Raw genomic sequence first — 18,894 nt, 5'->3', positions numbered from 1 at the left:
GATCATTAAATCAAAAATTATTTATCTACCACCAGTCTATGCGAAGATATTTTTTTACTTTGTATTTGGCACTGCTGTAATCTTCCCGTAAATTTATATAAAGTCCTTTCATTTTTGTTGGGGAGTCGACCAAAATCACTAGTGGCACGTAAATTCGATATCCGACAAACCGCTCATTACCGGTTTTAGGGGAAGTAATTATAGGTGGTGAAGGCACCTACGGCGAATTCCAAAACATAGACAACTGGATTCCGAAACGTCAGCGGTAATATTCATTGCCTAATACGATGTAAAGAATGTCTACGGGTCGCGTTCGGTCTTGTTCTAATAAGTCGCTGACAGAAGAACGGGACTATTTTAAAATATTTGCTATGGTAAAATATGCGGAAGAAATATGTTTCCTAAGTATATATTGGGTTCCAGGTTCATTTTGAGTTTTTTTTTGAATGAGTGAATGAGTTAAGGAACAAATGACAAAAATACTAGTTATAACAGCTTCAAGTTTGGTATTAATGTTTATCGGGCCATTGATCTTTCAACGGTAGAGAATAAGGAAAGCGAGACGAAAATGTTTGTTATCGTAAAGTTTGCCAAACAATATACCGCTTTTACGTAATAATCCGGTATTTAACTTTGGTAAATTTTTATGAAGGCCTACCTCGCTTGGGTTTCTCTTTGTAACCCTCAATAAATAGATTCGCTACTCCACAATGCCGTTCCAGAACCGTACTTCGGTACTTCGTGCATACAAATGCTGAAAGCTGACGGATTTGTGTAGCGTTTCAACGGTGAGATTACCCGATTATTATTAGTCCATGCAGTGCAAAACACATTCTCACTTTAAAATGTTTATTATAAATATAAATGAGGGAGTAAATTTAACTATAAAACAATGTTAGAATATTTATTAAAAAAAAAGTTATTCTAAATCAAAATAATCACTATCGTCACTGGACTCGTCCTCTACATTAATAATTAATTTTGGCAGTAGTCGACTTTTCTTCAGAACTAAATTTCGGCGAGGTGTTGTTTCTTTTTTAACTGGGTTTCAGCTGTCCCCATATTAGTTCTATGGGATTAAAAGTACAGTGATATGGTAAAAGACGGACAAATTTGAATCCCCGCTCCTTGTCCACATTATCTTCTTCTTTAGTTGCCAATCCATTCACTGGATGTTAGCGACCACATGTTGGTATCTGTCTTTGTGTCTTGCGGTGTTTATGAGCTTTCCTATAGCCTTCAGACCGGTCCATTGTCTGATGTTTCTCGCCCATGGCAGCTCCTTTCTACCCATTCCCCTCTTGCCCTCTATCTTTCCTTCGATTATGAGCTGTAGGATGTTATATTTTTCATTGCCATAGAGCAAAACATTCCATGAGCTGGTTTTCTAAGCTGCTGGGTATTGCGTTAGCATATATTTGTTTGTCTCTGCTAATGATCATGAATTTAGTTTTCTTGGAATTGAAGTTTGGGCCGGTTTCATTCAGTCGAGTGCTCATTCATGTTGTTTGCAAGTAGTATGGAGTCAACCGCGGATCTCAGGTTCGATATTGGGATTCGGTTAACCATTATTCCTTGTTCGGGGTTCTCAAAAGTTTCATTAAAAGTCTCTTCCGAATACATATTGAAGAATAGTGGTGGGAGTACACATCCCTGTCTCACGCCTCTAAGTATATCTTTTTCATCCAAGTCTGTTTTTCGTAATATCTCAATGAGTTTTCTATGTTGTACTGCGTCAAACGCCTTTTCGTAATCAATGAAGCACATGAACACATCTTTCTAACATCTGTGTTAGCACTTCTATGCTGAACAGTGCTTCACCGGCGCCCATATCAGCTTTAAACCCGAAGTGATTTGTAGTTATATTATCCTCGCATATTTTATACATTCTGCTATGTAATATTTTCAGGAATATCGTAAAAGTGTGATTCATTAGACTTATTATGGTCATTGTAGTATCGTGCATTGTTTTTCTTTGGAAGGGGGATGAACATTGAACTGAGCCAGCTTTCAGGAATTTGTCCTGTGTCATAGATTTTCATCGTCCAATAACTTCCATATTTCCCCTGGCGGGTCGTTGTTCTTAGCTGTTCTAATTATTTTCTTTATTTCCTGAGTAGTTTTTGATGAATGGTCCAAAATTGCTTTTCGCCTTCTTCTTCCATTATGATTTCATTTATTTCATTGAGTAGATTGGTCACTTGGCGTGTTTTGTATTATACTTCTTATCAAACATCTTAAGAATTTCCAATAACTGCTTCTGCAATTTTTCAGAAAACCATTTTACAAAGATGTCTGCAGTCGTGGTAGTCAACTTTTGCTTCTTTGGTATCTTTTGCAGAAAGCAACAGAGCCTTATCTACCCAAACAGCTTCAGAGCCCGCATGTAGTATGATTAGTCGTTTGCCCGCAAAACTGGTACATCCAACGAACATTTCCTGCTCTTACCATCATATATGATGTGGTCGTTTTTTGCACGAATTACTTGGATTTCTTTCAAATATCTTGTCCTCCACTCCTAAATTCTTCTTGATTCCATCAAAACTTGTTGATGGTTTTGTAATAAAAACCAATTCTTCGTACGAACGCACGCAAAGCCTCTTGGCAACAGTCAATGTTCAAAACACTATGCAACTCTTCATGTAAAGTTTTAATTGTTAAAACAATATTCTTCTGAGGCGCATCATATATCAACCCTCTCACTATTCCGGCATGGTACATGTCCAGTAGACTTTTTGGGACCGCAAGATCTTTCCGCGGTTTTCTTTCTTGGAGACCATTCACAACTTTGTCACGTACTGTGGGATACGGTGTCGATTTCAGAAACAAAAACACATTTCAAATTATAATTTTGGCAGCAATCGGCAAACGACCGAGTCTTCAGTTCATTTGAATATGACGGATGTTCATCATCAACGATTATTGCGCCATCGACCACAATCTTAACTTCTTCGTCGCTGGACATCGCAAATGACTAACAAAATTGAATGATGATTGTAATCAAATGTAAAATATGGTCCCTCGATAAAAATGGCACGTCTTGAAAAACAATTGAATAGTAAGTAAGTTAGTAATTACTAATTACAAACACAAGACGGAATAGAAATAACCCCAAAGCTTCGACGGCTAAGAAAATACCGTTTCATAAATCTGGTGAAATCGGAGTATGCTGTATACTCCGATTTCACCAACCCTCACAAATCAACCAATCGCAAACTGGGAAAACTTCCATTATACAGCAATGATCTACATAAGATGTTGTGTTGATTGATTTGATTGATTATGTAAAACACTTAAATTGGAAAGCTTTCTAATGCGTTTTTAATATAGGATATCAAGCCATATGATGAACAAATTCCTTGAAACCGAGCTATCTCAAGTAGGGACTGTTTTAGGTAGACTTATAAAAAGCACACTAATACGAATTAATATAACATTTGAATCAAAGAAAATTTCCCTACTCTTAAAATTCAGCAGTCCGCACGACATAGTTTTTGTCGGCTAACATCTTGTGGTACACGTGCTGAAAATAATGGCACCCTCCGCTTTACAATAGGCGGGTCTTAAACTCATTTCAAAGTCAAAACCGTAAAAGGTTGTAAAAACGGTATATCGTAAACGGTATATTACTTTGTTGCGCAACAAAAGATTCCGGATTAATAATTGGCACAAAAATTGATGATTTCATAAATTCAAGCAGCAAAAAATAGTCTAATCTATTTTTAAGCAACAAGTTGAAAAACGATTAGGTAGTGAATAGTTTAATGGATATATTAAACTATTAATTACAAATATAATTACAAAACAAAGTGCAACTTTGCACTCTATATCCCTAATAAATAGGTTTTTATTAAGTTAACGAAATCTATTCAATCACCCTTAAGTGATCTTTCTATTTAAGTGTCAAAAAAGGTTTGGAGGCTTCGCCTATACCATACGCGTTATCTTATCGTTAGAGAAAACTAATTACCTACGAAACATCTGCGGCTTCGAGAGCACCTTGAGTATTACGCTCATAGGGATTGAACGTTTTTTAAAGTATAAGGGACTAACCTTCTTCAAAAAAGACCACATTCAAATAAAAAATAAGAATTTCGTAGAATTTTATTAATGATTTTTGCAATATCCCTTCTACCATGAAACCCGAAAACTGGTTGTTTTCTACACGTAGATCTTTCAAAGAAACGAACGAGCCAGCACTGACTTCACTATAATCATTTTAATTGATCCTTTAATGGAAGTTGGTTGTTGGCTGTCTGTTCTTCTCGGGTAAAATTCGAAACCATCCGATCTTCTCTGCTGAAGGCGGAGCCTGAAAGCTAATAACCCGCTGACCATTCCCTTCCAATGGCTGATGCGGTAGGTCTACTTTTATAAAGCATCCATATGAGTGGAATTGACATATACGATATTATTTTTATTCGTAAAATTAATAAATAGGAGACATTACAGTGTTCAAAGTAGCTTCTCAAAATAAACAAGTACTTGAAAAATAACTTTATTTCCCTGTGCAATCTTTCGTTAAATCTTTGTTTGAAATATTTTTGCTTTTTCTTTTTTTTTTAATTATCGGAAATTCGAAATTTGTTAACATAACGTAAAATTATTTATATTACTTTATATGTTTAAATAAACAAATAAATTAATAAATAAATGAAATCATTAATTAATAGGCCGTGGGTCGAGTAGGGCTCAAGGAAACTAATTTTAAGATGAAAACTTCATTTAAATAGGGGCACAAAATTGTATTTTTTATTTTAAATAAAAAAATAGACTTAATGAAATAGACGTTTTGGAGAAAAAAGATATACTTTATTTGTTTACGGATATGTCAAAGTTCATGCCCAACGCCAAGACAAGACAAGGATCTCACATCTCACATCGTGGCCTGGGGAGAAGCAACTAAAAATGATATTAAACAAGTTGAACCTGGAACTTAAAATTAGTTTGAAGAAACAGTTAATAGCAATGGGGAACAATTTATACTTTTTTTTTTCACACAATGGATTAAGTATTAACAACTTCAACTTCAACCAACAACAACTTGGAGAACATCAGGTGGGAAAAGTGAAAAGAAAATCATATCTCTCATTTAGAAGCGAAATAGTGATGTCGGCTGATCATAAAACTATTAGAAATAAAATAAAAATTAATGCAATTAAGAAGGAATTTCGGGAAATAGATATTGAACGTGATAAGAAACTGTAAATAAATATGTTCCTCAGAAAACAATAACATTTGAGGAATGAAAAAAAATGCCCAAAATCAGGAGGAAAGTAGAACTGATTAGAGACAAAAACAGAATATAATCATGATTGGATAGACATGAAAGGAAAAGGGAGAAAAGGGAAAGCAAAGAATTATAAAGGAATCACTCTGCTATGTGCGGCCTCAAATATACTAACAAAATTTATTGCAGGTCTGACGTAGTGCTGTCAGGAACAACAAATAGTGCGAGAGCCTACAAAACTAGCCCAAAAGTGCCGTTCCTACCTACGAAGAATCTATAATGGCAAACTAGCAAAAATTAAAATTACTAATGATTCTGGGGAACCTAGAAAACAAATTCATATATTAAATGTCAATATGAAAATTTTGAAAAAATTAAGCGCGAATGTACCTAAAAGTTTTTTTTTCGAAGTGTATAGGTTTCAGGCTTAGGATTTTAATTTGATCGAAATATTAAACATAATCTTTAATAATTAATAATGTGTAATCTAATACGTAAAATTGAAATTCCAAAAAAAAAGGTTCTATTTGATTTAATTTTTAAATTTATGAACCCCCCCTCGATTAAATTAAGTTGTAATTTAATTTTTTACTGCGTTTTGCAAACGGGATTTATTAGTCACTCAAGTCAAATTGTGAATTGATACACCCATTTCTGCTAGGTGAAACTATTGCTACTTTATTGAGAAATAATTATTTTTCTTTTACGAATATTGAGGTTGTACGTTTATCCTTATGTAGATTAAGCTAGTTTATTAATACTTTATAGATGACACAGGGTCAATTTTACAAAATTTACAATCTGATGGACCAGTTTGGAATGTTCTTGTCGAAACCGCACTTACCAGTTACCATTGTTTGCTGTTGAATAAGAAAGACACTTTAATTAACTTTACCTAAGGTCATGTGGAACATCGATACCTAGATTTGTCAAATTTTGAGGTTTAAGAAGATAAGCACAGTGAAGATCAATGTGATGATAAAACATATATTATGTGCGTCCATTTTGTTGGGAGCCGAAATTATTTACAATATTTCTTGTTCCATTCTTATAATATAACAACAATGTTTCACTTTCACGAACACGCATTAGACAAGCGCGTGTTTTTTTTATGTTTTTCTAACAAGCTAGGCATCACGAATATCAATTTGTTTTGTATATCGTTAATTGCAATACATAATAATCCTGAAATATTTATATATCCTAATGTTTCTAGTTTTACTCACCCCTAACTTAGCGTGTTTATATATTTGTTATTTGTACAGTTCATTTATTTGGTCACAATGTTAGAAACTGATTTCCACGATAACTAGACCCGTTACTTATTGGACAATTTGGATAAATTGTTGGAATTTTGCATACCTACTTGTGCGTGAGTAATTTTTGCATTCATTTAGCTAACAATGTATACGTACTTATATGCCGATAGATAATAGGTGGTAAATGTAATTGGCGTAATTAAAAAATATAGATATACATTCGCGAAGGTAGTTAATTTCGTTGTGAGGGTCAAAATAACCAATTAATCAGTGGTTCAAATAATATTTAAGAAATGGTAAGTATTTTTTTTTAATGTGTAAGTAGTTGTGCACAACTTTAAGGGAGAACTAAGGTAGGTATACTCTAATTTACTATGGCTTTGTGTGTTTGATTTAGATAATTAATTCAAATTCGTAAAAGGCATTAAAGAACGTGAATTATCTTCAATTTTCGAGATAAAAAAGTTTACTTAGACGAAACTCAAAAGGTTATGGAAAGGCTCTTTCGTAGTGAAAATAAAGGGCCTCTAATGCCACATTATCCATCTATATTTTATAGAACAAAGCGTTTGCAATAAAAAAAGTTTCAATCACTTTAACCCGTAACACTAACACCCAATAGCAATTACAGTAAAGTGCATTACGTACGACTTTCTATTTGATTGAAAAATTGAGTAGGAACTGATAGCTGGTCGAGGAAATTATGATAAGGTTATGTCGGGCCTTATCAATATGCAATTAGTGCCGCTGGGCGCTCATATATTTTCAAATTTGATAATATACCGATTATCTTATCGTTTACTCGGCCTACTCATTTAACAACCAATTTTTATCGCAAAAAGTCGCAAATAATCGGACATCTAGCTTTGTTGTAAAGTATGTTAAGCAGCGAAATACGCGTACTACGGTTGGTGAGCCGGTGCTGTCGCTTTTACTGTTCCCGATAACACTATCTTATCTTTTTGTTTTTGCATTTGCTGCGCGTTAAAAACACTAACATTTAAATAATATAAACGTTAAACAAAGTATTGGTATACAGAATAATCTGGTTACGATTCGGATCCGGCTATAATGACCAACCTTTTATTATGACGTACATTGCGCTCAGATTTTATTGAAATTAACATAACGGTTACGTGTATTAGTGACCAATGATAATTCTTTTCAACGAGTGTGCACAAAGAAGCGCAGAGCAGCTGAACTTTCCACATGTCTTTTGTGGTGGTTTTTAAAATTTTAGCAAAACTTGTGAAATCCTTAGGAAATTGTGTTAAAGCTAACATATCAATATCTAAAGGCATAAAAAATGTAAAATCCGACAATCAGAATCAGTCGAACTTCAACGTCGTGGAAATTACTAATGAAAATTTCCCAATTCCTTCATCAATAGCACAAGAAATGTTATTCCAGTAAATGTAATTGTTCATTTCACAAATAACTCACGAATATAAAACCGTCCATCTGTTTTAAAAAGCTGACTTGCCTGAGATCGAAAACATCATAGTATATCACGGTACTTTAGTTATGGTCTGTTCATAAATATAAGAAAGTCACCAATTGCTTTTGAATGGGATTATCCAAGGGTGGTCATTAACATACAATGCAACAAGATTATTACCTAAAGTTTCGAAATTTAAATTCAGGTAAAATTGTGGTCCGTGATAGAAAATAATTTTATACCTACCTGTGTTTAATTATTCCTTGGTTTGGTATACTACTTAGTTTAAGTTTATTAGCATTCATTCTTATTTCGTGTGTAATACAGCGTGTGTTGAATCGTGTGCGAATTATCCAAAATATGTGCGAGTCTAGTGTATCTGAGGAGATGCTCCCGCCCAAATGTAGGAAACACTATTCTATTGAGACTAAAGAAGTTATAAACAATGTTTGTTTGACTCTTATTGAACGCGGTGCCAGCAAGCAAGCATCTTTATAATAAACGGCCACATTGACGAAAATTCCAACATCAACTGTATGGAAAATTGTGAATAATCCCATTTCAGCGAAGAAAAATAGAAGCGATGCTGACATTTTCTCGAGTGTAGATGAAAGTGATCAAGATATAATACGGCGTAAAATTTACCAGTTATATGTAAAAGATGAAACCGATGTTAAATGTGGAAGAACTACCTTATGGAAGTGTATTCAACACATGGGTTTTAGATTTAGAAAAATTGACAAAAGGCAAGTTTTAATGGAATCTTTTAGAATTTGGAAATGGCGACTGGAATATCTAGATAAAATTAGGATTTACAGAGAACAACAAAGGCCAATTATTTACTTGGATGAAACCTGGTTCGACACTTATGATACCCCGAAAAAGGGTTGACTCAACTGATAATTGTACAACAAACGCACCATCAAAAAGAGGTAAAACAATAACTATTTTGCATGCTGGCTCTAAACATGGTTGGATTCCAAATGGACTTTCCCTGTCTGCGAAAAATATTAAAGATTCTACTCTGGATTACCATGAAGACACCACCGCTGATTTATTTCAAAGTTGTTTTATAAACAAACTAGTTCCAAACATTCCTCCTGATAGTATAATTGTAATGGACATTGCAAGTTATCACAGTAGACAGTTGACTAAAACCCCTTCTTCATGTGACACAAAAGCAACAATAAAAAACTACATGTATAATAACGACATTTATTTTCACGAATATTATACCAAAAAGCAATTAATTGAGGTTCTACAAAACTTGAACCTACAAAAGGAATAGGTCTGTGATAATTATGCAAACAATCTAGGGCATACAGTTTTAAGGCTTCCACAATGTTTTTCCCCGTGTTAACTCCAATGTCCTCAAACTTATAGAAACCGAAGCTTTTAACATCCCTCCACAAAGTTGGGCAAATTCTGTTAAACATATAGAAAAAGCAGAACAATCGTATATTGCAAATAATATAGAATAAATAATAATTAGATCAGGCGATGATAGCGACAGTGATACTGGTATATTATGTGAATAATTTTAAGTAATTTAAGTACGTAATAAAAACAATTTGTAATTTTATTTTAGATTTAAACATAAATACATACATAAATAAATAAATATTGTTTAGTATCTTTCCTAACAAAAACCCCAAATAATTAAATTATAAGCAAAGTACGGACCTGTTCGGCCATATTTCATTCTTTCAGCTTGCTTGGGTCTTTCCTTAATTCGTATCAGTTAGTCACTTTCTTATATCTATGAACAGACTTGACGACTTTAACTTGGCACGTACAGTGGAGCGAGGGTGACTATTTTGGTTATAGTTTTTCCTAACATCTACCTATGGTCTACCTATTTAACATGGTAGTCCTGTTTAATTTAGTCTCCAGAAAGTTTCTCATACTTATCATAGGGTATTAAGCAGTACCACCAACGCTAGAAGAAGAAAAATTTGTGTATATCATGGTAGTCTAACAAATTGAATTGAAGTTTTGAATTTTATCCACCACACTCATGGTCTCTGACCACTATTGCAATATCATCAACGACTAACCAAAACTACGTCGCATTCCAGCTTTTCTATAAGCTCCAGGCGCTGAAAGAGTTCCAGTTTGTATTGCTTTTTCCTTACTTTTAAAATTACTGTTGTGGAATATTCATTTAATTTATAAATATGTCAGCGGTAGCTTCCTTGCTCCAATAGCTTAAATTTATCTAGTAGTTTCTGACGACTCATCAAAATTTAACCTCGCCAACCGCTGCATAGTCACATCTTTCTCAGTATTTTTTGAAATTCATATGGATTTTTGTTAATTAGTTTATATTGGTTCAATTACTTTACTAATCGATGATTTAGGAATATCTTAAATACTTTCGATGCTAAACTTATTAATGAAATTGTAATATGGCTTTAGCGGTTGGTGTACAAAATTCAAGTTAATGTCTAACATATCAGTAGTATCTTCTGCAGGAGGTGAATTAATTTGTTGATTTTGTTACTGAAATAAAAAAAAGAGAAAAGTCACACAACAAAGTTACTGTTCCACACGTTCTTGTTAATCTCCGGGTAAATATCATTACCCATCCGAACAAAAAAAACTTTTGCATGTCAACTATTATCTTGTCACTTAATCTAATTCGTTGTTTATTACAACTGATTTACATTTGCCATTATTGATTATACTATTAATAACTGGAAAAAAATATTTTGCCGAATTTTTGGTCCGGAAATATCAGGTGCCCTTTCTATTTTTTTATTCGAATGATTGAAAAACAGTGAGTACTATTTAGTAACACCTTTGGATGCAGCGGCAATTTGAGGTTTAGAAACTTGAAGAACTAACAGTGTCCCCCCACCCCCCTGTGAAATCTTTGTTTATGGTTCGATTTTGATTTTTTCTTGTTGGATAGATCCCTCAGAAACGCACTAAACACTTATGTTTCTTTTTACAGCAACCTAAAGTCATGGCCAACTGGGAGTAATTTTTGATATCCAATATCGAGAAGGGCCATTAGAGATTTCTTTTTTCGTATAGCATCGATTAAAAAACTAATTGCCACAATTTTTTGAAGCGGAAAAGTACTTTTAGAGATTTTTTCAAATTGAACATTCAGGACTACGTAAAAATAACTAGACCAATGACCAAAGTTTTAATGTTTTAGAAAAATAAGTATTTTAAACCTTGTAAATAACGATTATTTTGTTTGTGCTGTTACGATCTTACAAATAGTTTATACAAATTTCAAAAATAATTATAAAAAAGACGTCTTAAGGGACATTTATTTTTTAGTATTACCTTAAAGCAATAACATTAGTAAATCTTAATATTCGAAAGGTATGATGTAAACAAAATTAAAATATAAATTAGCGAGTGAATTTGACAGTCGAATATTCGCTTCTCCATGGCAAACTTTTTTCCAAAGGAAACGTTATACCGAAGTCAAAAAATTGTGGTACTTCTGTTATTTTCATTAATAGATGAGAATTAAAAATCCTTCTAAATTAAAAAAATACAGCGTTGTAAAGTAATTCTCTCTATACTTAATCTAAAGAAAATCGTTAGTGTCTGTCACTGGAATTTATCCAACAAAAAAAGAATTATTAAAATTGAGTCATAAACAGACATTCTACAGGAGTACTGCTTACGCGAGGCGCCCGCGATATTTCGAGTACCCTGTATTCGAACTTCATGGAAATTAGTATAGTTAGGTTTTAATAGCCCTTCTCGATATTTGACATAAAAAATTAGTCCAAGTTGGCCATGACTTCAAAACATAAGTTTTCAGGGCATTTTTTAGAGATCTACCAACAAAAAATTATTAAAATCAAACCCTAATCAAAGACTTTACAACGATGTACAGTTTTAAGCGGAGCGCAAACGTTTATAAACATTATAAAAATTGGTATAATTGAGTTCTAAGTACTACTGAATAAGAATTGGTTGCCAATTAATTTTCTAAAACATCGCAACATTGAAGCAACAAGCAAACCAAGATTTTAGTGCATTTTTCAGATATCTATCCAACAAAAAAAAATCAAAATCGAACCATAAACAGAAATTTTACAAGGGTGTACAGTTCTTAAGTGGGACACACTGTATATGATTTAAATACATTTTTTCAAAAATTGAACTGAGGTGGTTTTTCCTTTTATCAAAATAAATAAGAACTAAAGCTCAGATTTTCAGGAAATTATATATTCTTACATGACAATTGTTTCGACGACTTATCAAATGTAATATTTGCAAACTACTTGTTACTATACATATACCAAAAAATGGCAATAAAACCTTTAATTAATGTTGTGAGAATTTAAGTTTAATAAAGGAGAGATATTTAAATCTAATTGATCGTTAAGACATTTGAATGTCTCATTTTGTTAATCTCCATGGCTTCTAATAAATTTAATTTTCTACTTTTTGTGACTGTATGTAATATAACAAAATTGTCGTCAAAAATGTGTTTTTCTGTGTTTAAGTGTGTAGCATAACTAGAATCTAGACTATTGTTTTTAAACGCTCTTTTATGTTCGTTAATGCGTTTCTTGAAGGATCTACCTGTTATATAAATTTTAGGACAAGATCCGTATATCAACCTGCAGACACCCGATTTTTGAGATTTTGGACATTTCGTTTTATTATTTTTTAAATATTTTCCTATTGTGTTGTCAGTTCTGAAAGCTATTTTTCAATCACATTTTGACAAATGTTTTGAAACTGTTTCACCGGGTTCTCCTATGTATGTAATTGTTTTAAATTGTTGGTGTTCTGTATTAAGTTTCGGATAAATAGAGTTTACTGTTGTCTGGATTTGTTTTTTATTTATAATTTTATCTATAATGGAATTTTATCTATAATGTAATTAAGTTCTTTGTTGTAATTTTCTGTTGAGAGTGGCGTATTAAGAAGAAGGAGTGAAATGCAGCCATTTTATTTGTATAACGGTGATTTGAGTTGTTATGTGTGATGTGCCCGTGTGTGAAGGTTTATGATAAATGGAAAAATCTAATTGGTTTTGCGTTTTCGTAATAGTTAAGTCTAAAAAATTAATAGAGTTATTTTCTTCAATCTCGATAGTGAATTTTATATGATTATGTAATGAGTTAATGTAATTTAAAAAAGAATTCAATTGTCTGTCCGTTCCAACAAAGCAAGCAAAGACATCATCCACTTATCTATAGTACCATAGAAAACTTTTACTTAAAGGATGTTCTGGTATGATATTTTCCAAATTATCCATAAAGATCTCGGCTAAGAAAGGATTAAATGAGTTTCCCATAATCAAACCTTTCTTAGAGAGGTAAATCTGTCCATTAAATTCAAAATAATTTTAGTCTAAAGATACTATTAAGCAATCTAATAAATCTTGTTTCACCAATGGGTTAACATGTTTCCGAGTTAGGGTGAAATCTACTAAATCTATTACATCCATAGGTGGAATACTGGGAAATAAGTTTTGTACATCAAAAAACAATAGTGTTGCGTTAGAAGGGATTTTGATATCTGTAATTTTGTTGATTAATTCAAAAGAATTTTTTATTGCAAATTTTGCTTTAAAATCTGTGTGGAACTTTAAAATATTTACTAAGTTTGTTGAGAGTTTAACTGCTGGAGCTGTGACACGGCTGGTCTAATGGTCATAATTGTTAAAAAATATTTGTCTTTGTCACTAAATAGTGTGGAGTTACTAATTACTTCCTGACTTGTCTTTGATATAACTCGGTAGGATCGAGTTTGATATATTGGAAAAGTTCTGGTTTAAGGAAATTGTTGGTTTTTGAAATATGTTCTGAGAGATCTATAGATATGACTGTCTTTCCTTTATCTGCACGTGTAAATATTATGTTATTTAGTTTTTACTAGTGACATTTGAGAAATTTCTTTGTGTTTGTTGTTTTTTGTTGTTATATATATATATATATATATATATATATATATATATATATATATATATATATATATATATATATATATAACACAACAGCAAATAGGAGTTACTATACAGTACTACCTCTTAAATGATATTGTGCTTTTTGTGGGAGATACAAATATTTTAAATTACATGGACAGAATGGAAAAAATGTAATATATATATATATATATATATATATATATATATATATATATATATATATATATATATATATATATATATATATATATATATATATATATATATATATATATATATATATATATATATATATATATATATATATATATATATATATATATTACATTTTTTCCATTCTGTCCATGTAATTTAAAATATTTGTATCTCCCACAAAAAGCACAATATCATTTAAGAGGTAGTACTGTATAGTAACTCCTATTTGCTGTTGTCTTCCTTGGAAACTGTAACAACAATAACAAAATCCACGTAACTTAATAGCGGATCTAATAAATTAATATTAATAATGACAATAAAACGAATTGTGGTTAGCTGAATATAAACGAATAACGAGTTCATATCATTTTATTTTTCTTTCAGATGATATAGACAAAATCTCCAGTTTAGACAGTCAGGCGCTGCCACATCATGTTTCATTCCCCTGCCAACAATACGGGATACAACGACGCGAACTCTGGTTTTCACCAACATCTTCAACAGTCCCCAGTGTACGTCCCCAGTAATCGTGCTGCAACTATGCCCCAATATCCTTCTCCAGCAGGAAGTCATTTTGGTACCGCGGCCGCTCATCAAAACGCGTGGCACACGGGAGGCGGTTACGGTGATATGACCGCAACAGCCGCGCACGGTTTAGGGGCAGCAACTCATCATCCAGGGGCACTGGCTGCTGGTCAGTTTTATGCTCAAAATATGATGATGAGTTCTTGGCGGGCGTACGATAGTAGTTTTCAAAGGACTTCGCCATACGGTAAGTTTGGCTTCACATACCACAAAGAAAACTTTCGGGTCGGTATCACTTTTCTGCGTCTTCATTTCTAGGACTTTTTGCATTATCGAAACGTAGGAGGCAAACATAATTATTTAACCTAGTTAAATTTATTTTTATTAAACTTTATCGATTTCGAATATAGATTATCTTCTTATAGGTACCTAAATCTCCAAAGAGTATATAACATTGGCACTGCATATAACAGATTGCTATAATTATCTATCTAACTAAATTGACCTTAGATTTTTAAATAAAGTTAATGAACACAACTTAAACTTATTTGCATGAAACTTAACTTAAATTGCATTAAATAATATTAAATGTAACAAAAGCAACAAACAACCCTTATTTTCCAAACAACCTCACACTCTAAATTCTATTGCGGAAGTTCCAGGTGATTTTTATTGGTCTATTCAGTAATATTTACTTGTTTGGAAAATGGTTTTCTAAAGAACAGCAGCAGCACGGCGACTACTGCTTAGAGTAGATGTGAAACCTCTTGTAGAATGTCAAACCTACCCTGCTACTCAAGGTCAAATATAAAACCAGAATTTTTTTCATGTCAATGTCTCATTCATGTATGTCTCATCCGACCATATTACCGATGTTTAAAAATTGCGTTCCTTAAATTTATTATACTCTACTCTTGATAAGTTCTGCCTGAATGGCCCTACATGACGTGTAAGGATTTGTTTCTACTGCGGGTACAATATTACCTGTCGATTTTCCTTATTGTTGTATTTTATTGTCCTTATTCCTATTTGGGAGAGGTTGCCTTCTGAGTATCTAGTATCTATCATAAAATAAAATATCAACGGGAAATTTCGTCAAATTATTATCTTTTAAATCATTAATTTTGCGGCTTCAAGCGAATTTTCGTTGAAATGTATGTAACAGAAATTGTTATAACCCTTGAGATAGAACTCGAAGGTCTGATACGCTTCAGCCATTTTTTTATCTCAAGTTTTAACATTTTTAAGTTAAATGCAAATATTTTAATAAATTATTGTTAAATTATCAAAAGCACGGTAGGCATGAACAATAAATAATCTTTTGTTTTATTAGCATTATAGAAAAATGTTAAACACATTAGAACAAAACTACCTACGCCACTGGATCGAAAGAACAAAGTTCAATAACTTTAATAAGTTTAAAGGCAACCGAGATACGGGTGGTGCCCCAAAAAGCTCAGCTTTTCAATTTGACTCGGTATATCAAATACCAAGGGGGATATATTTTGTTGGTCGCATCTTTAGTCCCAGTTGCACAGTATCGCGAAAACTGCAACTGCCTATCAAAATAAATGAGATACCATAATAATAATATAATTGATAATAATTGATCTCTATATTTCTACAATATCTGTTAATTGTTGAATGCAAAAATGAAAATGAACAGATATACAACATACAGTGTTATTTTTGGTTGATACCTGAATTGTGGATAGAATTGGCGAGTAATATGTGATTACGCATTATGTAACTTTTATAGAAGTAAGCATGTTATAGTTAATACAGGGTGCGGCAAAAAGGTAGGCAGGATTTCAAATAGTGGTTGTTCGGTTTGTAAAACCGGCCACACGTTAGGGAGACAAAAGTATGCAAAATTTCAGTTATCGACATGGCTTGGAGCGGAGTGCATCGTGCTTTCGTTGTGTTGGAGTTTATTAGAAATGGGGAATCTGTAATAGCGGCGCAGCGCGCCTTTCGTAATCAGTTTGATGTTGGTCGGCATGGCGCGGTTTCGGATGGAAAAACAATTCGTCGGTGGGTTTGACACTTCAGGGAAACAGGTTCTGCGCTTAACCGAAAATCTACTGACCGACCAAGGACAGTAAGAACACCGGAAAATGTGAATGCAGTAAGAGTTTCCGTACAACAGTCTCCAAAGCGTGCAGCTGGTAAGCATACAGCTGCTTTGGGAATTCCCGATAGAAGTGTTCGAAGATAGAAGTGTTCGAACTCACTCCAAATGCATCCGTACAAAATGATGGTAGTGCAGAAATTAAGCGCAAGAGATTTTGAAACCCGTACAAATTTATGCCGAGATATTCTTCAAAACATTCCCAGAGGCGCTGTATTCATGTCTAGCGATGAAGCCCACTTTCACCTCTCGGGTACCGTAAATAAGCAAAATTTCTGTTATTGGTCAGCAAATATTCCACAGGAACTTCATAAGCGACCTCTTCCCAGTCCAAAAGTCACCGTCTGGTGTGCAATCTCGGAGTTCGGTGTGTGGGGTGCTTACTTTTTCGAAGAAGATGGAATTTTGATGGATATTTTGATATGCTTAACAATTTCCTGCGTCCAAAACTGAACGAGTTGAACAACGATCAAAGAAAACATCTTTGGTTTCAGCAGGATGGTACTACATCGCACACAACGCGTCGTTCAATAAATCTTCTTCAAGAAATGTTCCTAAACAAAGTGGTGTCTTTACTTTTTTGTTTGGGGTTACCTGAAAGCGAGAGTTCTCATACATCGTCCGCGGACTTAGGAAGAATTAAAGGCAACCATAAGACAAGAAATTGCCTCAATTCCCCAAGAAATTATAAATCGGGTAATGGTGCGCTTCCGCGAGAACCTACAAGAGTGCATCGACAATAATGGCCGTCATTTAAAAGACATCATTTTTAAAAAATAACGTTCCCAAATGGCATAAAATGTACATTTCAAAAATAATTTTAAAAAATGTTTACTTTATGTAGTTTGATTTTTATTAACATCCCAAACAGTACCTATCATTTTGCCGCACCCTGTAGTTAGTACATTACGCAACAAGATTGTTGACTAGTCAAGCCATTGAAGAAATTTTCAACTTATTGTATATTTATAGTTTTTCATTACTAACTAAAAACTAAAGCGGCATTTCTAATTAACTAAAAATGCAGTATAATTTTATAACAATTAAATATTTTGCAGGATAGACGTTTGAGGTATTTTGATTTTACAGAAACGACAATATCGTAATTTTAAATAGGAGGATAAATTTCACTAATGTACCACTCCATGGGTAATTTAAGACGATATTACAAATCTAAGATAAAAGCATCAGTGTAAATCAGCGTTCAAAGCCGCGCAGAAGCCCACCACGTATCCCGTTTTAAAAACACTTAAGATTATCAATGCACGTTTGATCGCATTAAGGATTTACTTCCTCGTTTTACGATACCATGGAAAATTTGTTCTGTTTATTGTCACAGCGAATTCGTGCATTTATTTTTAGATTTTTCTAACATCGCTTTACTTCGAAAAAACGCGCAAGCAAGCAAGTTATTAAGTATTGCGTATCACAATTTTTTAAGAAAATAGCGAGCAGGCAAAATGATGTATCAAGCGCGCAGCGCTTAATGAATGAGTAAAACATCTAATAGATGTAATTGTTTATCGTTAAATAATACTACGCATAAGATTAACTATATTTACTTAAAATGGCGAACTGAGAGTATGAAAATAAATATTCCTTATTATACCGTCCCGGTGAAAAATGCCCATTTGAATGAAATTTTGTGACAATAATTTAAACACTCAATTGGCATACCAAAACTAACAACAACAAAGTTTGATTAACAGCTTAAAGGTGGAATAGTGAAGCTCCAATGAACTCAAAATATTTCAAACAATTTATCTTAAAACAAAACCCTAAGAAAAAAATTTTATTTTGTATTTTAGAGATAATTTCATTGACATATTAAAATTCCAATAACCCGTGATGTCACTATGGCAGAAGCAAAAGTTTTGGGCTAATTATTTAACTGGTCAAACATAACTTAACATTTTAAACGGTCTAATAACTCGTTTTTTCTTTTATTTAGTTAATTTACCATCGTCTTCACTAAATTGTTGAACCGAATTACTCGTTGGTTTATCGAATAGTAAAATTAGGCATAATATTGACAATTGCATTTATAATAATGTAAGGAGTTTAATAAACGCCATTTTAGTCATTAATTTGATTTGGTATGAGTGGAAGGAGTTAGTAAACGTTATATTTAGAGGCTAGAGAAAAAAAGTTTATTGAGTTTAATTAATGCCAGAATACCACAAATTAGGCATATGCACACTT

General features: G+C 32.9%; 1 protein-coding gene across 1 annotated transcript in view; it reads left to right on the top strand.

Moving 5' to 3' along the window:
• Nucleotides 1–18,894, top strand: part of LOC132696480 (GATA-binding factor A-like) — a 61,455-nt gene that overhangs the window by 32,182 nt on the left and 10,379 nt on the right. Inside the window, exon 2 of the mRNA XM_060661319.1 lies at nt 14,421–14,808. Within this exon, the coding sequence (XP_060517302.1) occupies nt 14,469–14,808 (340 nt within the window). The 5' untranslated portion in view covers nt 14,421–14,468. The remainder of the gene's footprint in view (nt 1–14,420; nt 14,809–18,894) is intronic.

The sequence above is a fragment of the Cylas formicarius genome, unplaced genomic scaffold (assembly GCF_029955315.1).
Source record: "Cylas formicarius isolate icCylForm1 unplaced genomic scaffold, icCylForm1.1 PGA_scaffold_1__22_contigs__length_36826433, whole genome shotgun sequence".
Taxonomy (NCBI): Eukaryota; Metazoa; Arthropoda; class Insecta; order Coleoptera; family Brentidae; genus Cylas; species Cylas formicarius.
The sequence above is the reverse complement of the archived record's forward strand: the minus strand, read 5'-3'. Positions and strand labels throughout refer to the sequence as shown.